Raw genomic sequence first — 10766 nt, 5'->3', positions numbered from 1 at the left:
ATTGGATCTTAGGACCTAGTACTTCAAAATTTTCACGGGGTGGACCCTCGGTCGCCGCTGCTTGTATGGGGAGGGACTCTCCAGTGTTTCAGACACCCCCCCCCCCCCAGAGGAGATTACTGGGTACACCACTGTCTGCATATACTGGAAAATCAGGTTTTTAAACTTTGATGTGCTTTGTACCAAGCCATAAATTTAATTTCTGCCATTTAGAGGCAAAATTCACCTCAGCAATCCATCTAGCTATGTTGCTCATAGATAGGTTCCTGAGGCCACCATGAGGACATTTATTGGAGCCCTAAGTTATTGGATTGAAATCTTAAGCTTTCTTCATTCAATTTTATATGTAAATTAAATTATTAAATACGAGTATTTTAGTTTTTGTGTACTATTACTACGAAAATAGATTAATTCAATGCAAACAAGCCTACTTCTACTTTGTTATACTTAGATTCTAAGGTTAAATTTTTAAGAGAATCTGCTAACAAGTTGAGATCGTATTCCTTTGGACTACCCACAAACAAGGCTCTTGACGTTACTATTCTTTCAGAAGTTTATACAATATTTGAAGGTTTGCAACACCTCTATTTTTAGGTCCTGAATAAAAAAACACTCATTAAAACAAAGTTTGTTTAATTCAAGAGCATAATTAACAATATCACAGAATCTTCTCGGGTGGTAAACTCGTTCGTGCAAAGAACATGAAGACTTGCTCCAGAGTTGTGTCGCTGACGTTATAATCTTCTATGATGTTGTGTCGCTTCTTTAACTGTTCCATTTTTGAAAACAGTTCTGATAGTGAAAGAGATGGATTGGGTATGTGATAGTCAAGAAGTCCCTAAAATTAAGAAAATACATTATCAAAATTGTCACTTAGTGGAAAAAGCAATTCTGCAATACAAACAAAGTTTTTTAAGACATCATAAGATGTTTTAGAATTCTTCTGTTACTTAAAGTTTAAGTCCTTATTAGTAATTTAATATCTAACAAGAAATCAAGAGAGCACATATAATATTAGAAGAAGAAGCTATATATGATTGATTGTATTTCAATAAAGCTAGAACAATCCCAAATAGCCACCTGTTTATGAAGATAACACTTTTTAATAAGCCACCAAAAGTGGCCTGGTCTGTAAACCTCAGTAGATTCAAAATCATTCTTTCAAAATTGATTAAAAGTAAATGCATTTTATTCTGTCAGCGACTTTTTGGCACTATTACATTTGTCTGTGATATTAGTACATTAAGATTTTGATTATATTGTTTTACACTTATTTTAATCCACGTGTGCATATGTTTATTCATTTATGTTTAAGTATACTGTATACATATATATTTAGTTACCGTATATTACTTTGTTTTCAATAGAATCAATTTAATTTTAGGTCGTAATCACTCTTTGTTTTACTTTTTAAAATACTTAACTTAGACTCATGTACCCTTATAAAACTGTTTTTGACATAGTTTATTGCCATCAACAATAAAATTATTGATTCTTGAAAACAAAGATTAAAAAAGTCTATTTAGCAAATCTCGTGTCTATTAACTTCACATCTTTGGTTTAGAGGAGAAAATATTTCTCTGTATTGCTATCACAGAGACAGTCTTGGGTATTAAGTACAGACATTTTTGAATTTTTGATATAACAGATGTATAAATGGTAATACAATCATAGCCTACCTGCTACCAGCCAGACCTGGGGTGACAATGCTAATTTAAAATTCTACAAAGAGATTAAAAAAGCATCCACATTCAATTGAATGAATTCACCTAACCACTATTTAAGTTCAATATAAATATAAATAAAATTTGCATTAGCAAACATTTCCTCTCAGTTATTTCACATTGCAAATTAACAAATTAGATAATTTAAATTAATATGTATGAATTTTAACCTAAAATGATTTTTATGCACAAATAGATAAAACAATGTTTTAAACACTTTGTAAAAGTAGTTTTTTGAAGCAACTGTGCTAATATATTTTCATATTTCTTGTGAGGTTTAGAGAAGGTTATAAAGATAAATTTATTAGATAAATAAATGAGTTTCCAAAATTTTAGAAAGCGTATTTCTACATGCCACCAAATAAAATGTTCTCATACCAACAATTAAATCTTAAAAATTGATTGTATATCTTCAATCTGATAGTTTCAAAATAATAGGTACATACATACACAATCTGCCTGGTATTAAAAATTGCGTTTGTATAACGCCCAAATATCATTATAAGCTAATAAGATACTTAATTACATACCAGGTGCTCATCTTTAATGGAGCTGTTAGAGAAGAGTGACATCATTTCCTGTTTTAGCGTCTTCAGAGCGTTGTCAGTCTGTGTGGACTGTAGCTTCACTTTAACGGTGTACCCTTGGCCGAACCTCTGCTTTAGGAATTGTGCACTGCCTATACATTTCATCTGCCCTGCCACCATAATAGTCAGCCGAGAGCACAATGTCTCGCACTCCTCCATGCTGCAAGATTCCAGGAGCAAAATATGAGAAGGTTGTTTACAACAGATTATCCTCGTATTTAGAAGGTAATAATATTTTAGACTCTGTACAACACGGATTTAGGAAAAGTAAATTACCATTTTAGTAAACTTTATTGGATCTATTATTAATTCAGTTAACAATAATGAAACAGTCATTGGAATATTCATGGACTTGGATGCATTTAACAATGTAAATTATCAGATATTAATATCAATTTTAAGTCAGTTGAGAATCAAAAGAAATTCATTGAATTGATTTAAGTCGTACTTGTCAAACCAGCAAAAATATATGGAAATATCGCAAATAAACAATTAAAATAGGTCTTTAAATTTAAATTACCAATTGTTGAAATAGGAGTGCCTCAAGGGTCAAATCTTGAAACTCTTCTCTTCCTATGTTACCTAAATGTATAGATACATGATTGACTTTTTCACCTAACACTAATTTGTGCTACTTATAACAATTTGTTTAAATGTCAAAACTTTTGTTTACCTTTTAGAATTTATGTTACTGGGTTTTTCTTCTTTTGTGTGTTTATTTTTATACAGTGTTCAGTTTGCGTACTTGAAAAGTTGTTAATATGACAAAATATTTAACAAATAATTGTACTTTTCTTTCAAACTACGTATATATGTTATATGGTAAAACACACGTCAGTACTTCGTGAAGCTGGAGTGTACTGAGAATCTCTTTTATTCTCAGATTAGTTTAAGTAGCTCATCAGCCTGTGTCAGATTCAACACTCTCAATGGATTTTGCAATTTATTTGATTAACTAGCTGTTTCCCGTGGCTTTGCATGGTTTTCGTAAGCTTTGCCCGTACATGTGAATTATATTTCCAATGCCAATGTAGAGTTTGCCTTGTTGTCTCGATCAAGAATATCTGTCAAAAGTGTATGTTTATAGCCATTGTACACATATATGTACTTTATTCTAAAGTGGTCTAACACTCAAGCTTTAAGTTCAAACAGAAATGAAGACAAATATACATCATAACTTCGTGCTTTTTTTTTTTTTTTTTTTTTTTTTTTAATAGTGTTTGGCTATTTAATTTACGTAACTGTCTTATAATTGCATTTTATAATGTGCAGACGCTTTGAAAACTTTTATCTTTTGCAGCACCGCCTGGTGGTGAGTTACATCAATGGACATAGAGTTTAAACCTTCTCCGTGGAAAAATACATTTACATACACATTTTCATAATGATTGGTCAAATAGTTTACGATTCTATAAAGGACATGCAAACACTCATTTATATATAGATGAATGTTAAAGAGCTTGCCTGTGAGAAGTGAGGACTATGGCTTGTCCCGCTTGTTGACACTTGGAGACCACATCCCACAGTTTACGTCTAGAGACAGGATCGACTCCAGAAGTGGGCTCGTCCAGGAACACGACTGGAGGCTCCCCTATGAACGCCATGGCAGCGCTTAGCTTGCGCTTGTTACCACCACTGTACGTGCCACAAGGTCGGTCAGCGTACTCCTTCAGACCTGCACATCGAATAAGAAATCAATACACAGATCTCTCCCTACATGTTATTGAGCTTAATTTTAAACATGTAAGTACGTAGCTAGCGGGAGGTCCAAGGGGTCCGGACCCTACCCCCAAATTTTCAATTACTTTTATAGCAAACGATTATTATTATTTAAATAGTTCAGTATTACTGACATGTACTGCTGAAAAATTGGGAAATGAGCCGTTGACTGCACTTGTCTTACTTTTCTGTCACTATGGGAAAATATCAGTTTCTCCAAAGCAAGTACTAGATAAGATGGCTCACAAGTCAAGAAGAATTTTACTTTTAAAAACTTTTACATATTATCATTTCTCAATGTGGATTTGTACTCCATGTACTGTGTTTTGCGGATAATAAAAGCATCTTTTGTAATTACAATATTACATAAATCTAATAAATTTCAATCATTAATCCAGCACAGCCTACTAAAGCAGTGCCTCCACAATTATGAGTCTCAATCGTCAATTCAACATATTCAAAGACGTAAAGACTTGTACAAAATTCATTATTTGTCTTGAACCCCTCCAAAATTCTCATTTGGCTACGTCCTTGGACATAGTACAGTGAAGGAAGAAAGAGTTTAGAACTAGGAGATCTCCTTTTCCTTATTGATGTATACTGAAGTTCGGAATTGTAGGTACCAACAACTTGAAAATTAACAGTTGGATCTTGAAGTTTACAATGATATGTTTTGCAAATACATCTTTAACACGTTCACAATGACGGCTTATTTCCAGACCTTTTTAATTTCCATAAAACTTTTCAATATTCTCATTTTATCCTAACGTTTGATGGTCTTTGATGGTCTCACCTATAATTTCTCATTTTCTCAGAAAATCCTGTCACTTACGGATTGACATAAATAAAAATTTATCTCTATTCTGATTTACTGGCTCAGAAAAAACAAAGAGAATTGTAACTCTGAGCAAGTGTTTCACTCAAATTATACAGGTCTTATGAGAATGTTAGACGATGTGAAATGTTCCCACAAATAAAACATTAAAATAATAAACGAAAAACTTTGTTGAAGGCCAAGTTTTATAGCAAAATCTTTAATGGATATTTACATCAATTGAATTATAAAGCTACATACCCATTATGTTTACCCATTTGGTGACCTCGGACTCACAGAGCGCAGAAGGTACTCCTCTGAGTAGAGCGTACACTCTAAGCATCTCTCTGCCTGTCAGCAGTTTGTTGATGGCATCAAATTGGGGGCAGTAGCCAATCTGCGATAGGAACTGTCAACAAAAACAATGTACATTTGTAAATGTAAATCAAAATACATTTGTAATGAGTATGGAACATTAGTGATGAATACTGTGTTAGCCAAACCTTATGTTTATTCTTCCTCAGGCTGTATTTTACAACTGATGCGTCTCCCTTGTTGGGGATCTCCTCGCCAGTTAGCATCTTGAAGGTGGTGGTCTTGCCGGCTCCGTTCACTCCCAGCAGACCGAAACATTCTCCCTTTCCTACCTGGAAGGTGATTCCACGCACAGCCACTGTCTTGTTGTTGTATTTCTTCCCGAGGTCTCTTACTCGGAGAACTGACGCACTGGAGTAACCTGAAAAGGATCAGTGGCACACAGTCAAGTATGGATTCCATTAATTTATTCATTTTAATAAAGTAAAATATCAATTAATCATAGAAAAAACAATATATTGTAGTCAAATTGATTAACACTTTAATAGTTCTGTGACAGATATTTGACATAAGCAATCTAAGATTAAAAGTAACAGTGAAAGTGCTGTAATGAAACGTACAAAAAGAATTGCTAATACAAATTAAACATTGCACATTGATTGTGACTGACAGAAATACGTACAGTAAATGTATATGTTTTTGTAAAAAAAACTAGTTTTAAACATTTAATACATATTATATGTTTATAGCATGACCATGAAATAGTTCAGTCGATACTTTTACTCCTACCAATTTTCACTTAGATCGTCTTAGAGGTGCAATTATTTGAAAATTGCATGAAGGTTTAAAAAGAATTGAAACGCAGGCAAGAGGGACATGTTAAAATATTTACCTTCCCAAGAAAATCCTCATCGACCAAAAAGATGCTATTATTAAAATTAAGAATGTACTTAGCTCAACAAAATGGCAAATGCCCAATGGAATTCGTTCAATAAAGTTTAGTTTACGCATAGTACAACATAATTTGATTTTGCAATCGCTGTATTGGCTGGCGTATCAGTGTTTGGCCTGTAGTGTGTTCTCAATCAGGATCCAGACCTAAACCATTAGTCTGTTATTATCAAGGTTACATCTGTTGGAGAATATTTTAGAAGATTTGTTATAAATTGTAATGCATGCTTAGAGTCAGATACTGGTATGTGGGAATATTGTTATCTTTATCAATAGAAATTACTTTATCTTTTGTGCTTTTAAAGTTTTGTAAGAAACCCACACAACATGTCATAGCTGACGTTGGTGCCCTCATTTAAGATGGAAATGAGATAACGTATAACCTGTGAACAATTTTATTTTTTCCTTACGGAAAACTCCTCTGTGATATCAAACGAAATAAATTGTCTCCTATGCACTTTAAATGCACTGGCATGTTCCAAATCTCTTAAAGGATGTCTTGAGATACTAATCTTGTCTGTCTTGGACATGTAAACATGGATATCACTACGGCTATGGTGAGTAACAGTCACCCCTTGTGTTCCCGGTCCACTTTGTTCTACAGACTACCCATCCAGCAATCTGAGTTTCCCATCAACAGGTAAGACACAATAAGTTTGAGATCATCCGTGAACTGACAGTGTGATTCCGATTGTGTAGAAGTTATCGGTATGATATTTCAATTGTATGGTGGAGTGGTAGCATGTGAATCAATTTCATGTTCTGTACAGTAACAATCAAAACTTTAGCATACTTCTTAAAATTATTCTTAAATTTCAATTATGAAAAAAATTATATCTAAGAAAACATGTATAACTGAAAACCTTGTAAGTTCTGGGAAGAATTGACTTTTTCCTTCTCAATCAGCACATTAGGATCTTCTTCCTTGTCATAAAAGTCTGCTTTGATCCACATCTTTGATATAAGGAACCACAGCTTCTTGGCAACTCCGTACTCGATCATCAAGACCAAACCGAAGTAAATCACGAAGTCAACAACAAGGAAAATTAGGAAATTAAGAATTCCATTAGGATTTTTGGAGTCTCTCCCTGTTTCCAAAAACTGTAAAGGATCTTGAGCTGCAACACATTCATGACTGAAAACAAATTCTCATTGGGTTAAAAGTAAATTAATTGTGAATTTATTTAGAACTCGCAATAATACAACATTGTAATAAGTTACAGAATACTCTGGTACAAAAAGGTAAATTGAGAGAAAACCAACGTACAAACGTTGACATTATTGCCAACATTACTAACGTAAATATATATTTTACAGACAACTTTCTCTTGGCTTATCTCTCTGAGACCCCTTTAGTATCAGTGTTAATTGTGTTTATTTAACATGAGACTTCCTTATCACCAAAACGTTTTAATACTTTTATACACTTTTATTGTGTACCCATAAAATATAATAGAATAGATAACTGAGTTCATCATATCATTATCTACATTCTTAATTCAACAACTTCAATGAGACAATAACTAAGGCTAATTTCTTCCAGCTAATTCAAAAGAAAGGTAGATGTCACTTTTGAATATCAACTCAAAATGTCAAACTAAATAACATTTCAACAGTTAATTTGTGCAACAATGATGACTCTAGAAACGTCTTTTATGAACATCATCACAGATATTTAGTTGTCCCGTCACCTTGAAACTTTATGAGTTTTATTTTTGTAAGCATAAAAATTTGTATCTAAAAATGTGGAGTTAATTTAGTTATAATCTACCAGAAATTATGTTTGTAAACATGTTCACTTATATAATAATTTAATATTATTGTACATTTCCACAACTTTTGTATGCCTGTTATATTTAAATCTATTGAAATATAGATATATCATGTAAATACAAACAATATTGACAGTACGGTAACGTGAGCATTCTAAAATGCTGTTTATATTATTGGTCTATGATGCATAACAACTTATGGATTACTTTTCCACATTCGGAAGTTTTTTAAAGCTAATCACGTGAAACCATAAGAGTTACTAAAAAAATACGGTAAGTAAGAAAATTTGTTATAATCTTTTGACAATTAAAAAATAATGATTGAATTTTGATTCAAGTGGAGGATTACCAGAACTTAAAATCATGCACAAATGCGAATGGGCGCTAACTTGAAACCTTTTATTTGCTGGAACTAGCTAACAATCTCATCCAAGCAATATGTAAGTACTATATTAGTTTTAGCTAGTGAGGCAGAGTCTTGAGGTCAGAAAGGAAATTTCTTCCTTAGTGCACCTCTAGGGCACGAGAGAAACTTATGTACCAAATTCTATATCTTTACCTTTCATGATTTCTACTGGACTTTAAGAATTAGTTAGATACCCAGCCATCGATGATTTCTTTTTAACCCTTCGTGACATTATTTAATCATGATTTTTGTATTCTTTGTATTGCAGACTGAGGCACCAGTTGTAAATGTTGTTAGAGCGGTTTGAACCAAGAGCTAAGTATTGTGAAATATTATTGTCCTGTTGATAGAATTACATCAAACATAAATTGCTTTAATACTCCTCTGTAATAAAGTTTTACTACTTACTGAAACACGCCTTCCCACATTGTAAACAAGTGCCGTCGATGTACATCGCTGTGAATAAGTGTATGAAAGCACTTGTGGCAGCAAAAATTGGGTCGAAGTTTAAAATAAAGGTGTAAATATCGTACTTGTTATCTACACGTCCTAGAAGGGCCAAAAACACTGCCAGCACAGTTCCTGAAACATGAGGGAAAACACAGATTATCAAATCAATTCTTGACAAAAAATGCATTGAATTTGATCTAAAAACATAGTTTAGCAAAAACAAAATTGTTTTGTCAAATCAAAATTTAGAAGGAAATGACTTGATTCTTATGATTTCACTACTATTAGTTAAAATGACAGAAACCAAATCACAATGGTGTAATATTCTGATAAATTACAAATAATAAACCTAACCTATCTTACTTAGAAGGAATAAATTAAAGAAAACTATTTGAAAGCTGGTGTAAGAATATGTATCTGTAAGAAGTGTATATTATAAGTATATAATATATACTTGATAAATTAAGTGCCCTGATTGAACATGCTTTCCTGATGATTTTGCATTTTTAGGTGGTTATATTAACAAGTTCTGGACAGTAAGTATTGTTATATACTAAAATATTTATTGAAATATGAGATACTTAGTTGAGGATTTTTAATGTTTAAATATATGGGTTGGATAATATCAGTACAATTTTGAACGACCAGTATATATGAAAGTAAATTAAATTATAAAATTTCTATTTGACCACGATGGCCAAATTTTAGAGCTTATTCTATAATGAAGATAATAAAATTTTCAGTTGATTATCAATTAAAACTAATCTTAAACCTTATTTAACAACAGTAAATTTATAAATACAAAACAAAATAGCCAACATTCCGTTACAATAAAACTAACTTACCTACAAGCATGTTGATGATGATGAAGATGGCTGAAGCCTTGATGGAGGATTGAGATAGAAAACTGTAAAAGTATGCGAAAGCAATTCCACTGACACCGTACAGTAGAAAAACTAAGACCAAAGTGCCTGAAACACAACAGTCAGTGTAGTGAAGGCTTTCGCCTAAATTATTCAAAATTTTACCCTCCAGGTCTTGTTTCCCCATTGGCTTACTGGACGGTTTCTACATTGATTTAATTCTAAATGATTTTCAGATTTTAAACACAATAATAGAGTGATGTAATGTGTGTTCACATTACAACTCATAACTCTAAGCATTTTATATTCCTTCCGCAAAAAATAAAAATAAATTTGTAAAACTGAACAATGGCAAATATCAAAAAAGTCTGTTACCTTAAAAAGATCTAGGATATAATAAAATGAATTTAGAGTGACATTTTGTTCGTTTAAATTAAAGGAAAACAGTAATTAACTCTGTAACTCGAATAGATTTCCTTTGAGCTAAAACAAGGTGTTCTGGCTATGTAGGCAATGTAATGAGCCAAAAGACTTCATTATATGTGCTCAACCATGGCAATGTTAAGTAGTTTATACTTTATAGTCACTATGACGCTGCTTTGTACCATTTGGTCCTTTAGTCAAGCATCTACGAGAGGTTGGGCATGCATGAAAGTATGAGAAAATTTAATTGTTGATTACTGTCATATAGACCATATGGATGACGAAAATACATGTTGGTGCTTTTCCTGGAGGTTGACAACATGGTTGGGCGGGAACAAAACACGGTGGGGGTGCCATGATATTTTCACAGAGTCTAAACCGAGCATGTTGATGTGATGTGTGTTTGATATACAACAATTGTATGCTTGCAGTTGGGTGATGAGAATATAATATTTACCTGGAGATATAAATGTTACCAAGCATGATATTCACAAAAATTGATAAGGTAACATAAGTTTTTATTAGAGGTTTACAAAGTATTAAGAACCTGACAAGTCTTTCTTTGAATCGTGATGTTATTTTTGTCATTCTGTGCGATAATTCTTTATAGGAAGGTCCTAGAGGCTTGAAACCTAGGTTCTCTTGGCCTAAGTAAGAAATCTGTTGATTTTGGGATCAATGGTCAGATGGCAGCAAAGCTATAATTGAACGTTTACATTGGTCTTATGGGTAAAAATGATCG

General features: G+C 32.7%; 1 protein-coding gene across 1 annotated transcript in view; it reads right to left on the bottom strand.

Moving 5' to 3' along the window:
- Positions 1-616: 616 nt before the first annotated feature.
- The window catches only part of LOC124356013 (phospholipid-transporting ATPase ABCA1-like), a 48483-nt gene continuing 38333 nt past the window's right edge, over positions 617-10766 (bottom strand). The window contains 8 exon segments of the mRNA XM_046807159.1: positions 617-838; positions 2255-2471; positions 3776-3986; positions 5106-5253; positions 5348-5580; positions 6974-7228; positions 8697-8870; positions 9584-9709. Of these exon segments, the coding sequence (XP_046663115.1) occupies positions 659-838; positions 2255-2471; positions 3776-3986; positions 5106-5253; positions 5348-5580; positions 6974-7228; positions 8697-8870; positions 9584-9709 (1544 nt within the window). The 3' untranslated portion in view covers positions 617-658.

The sequence above is a fragment of the Homalodisca vitripennis genome, chromosome 2 (genome assembly GCF_021130785.1).
Source record: "Homalodisca vitripennis isolate AUS2020 chromosome 2, UT_GWSS_2.1, whole genome shotgun sequence".
Taxonomy (NCBI): domain Eukaryota; kingdom Metazoa; phylum Arthropoda; class Insecta; order Hemiptera; family Cicadellidae; genus Homalodisca; species Homalodisca vitripennis.
This window is presented reverse-complemented; position numbering and strand designations above follow the sequence as displayed.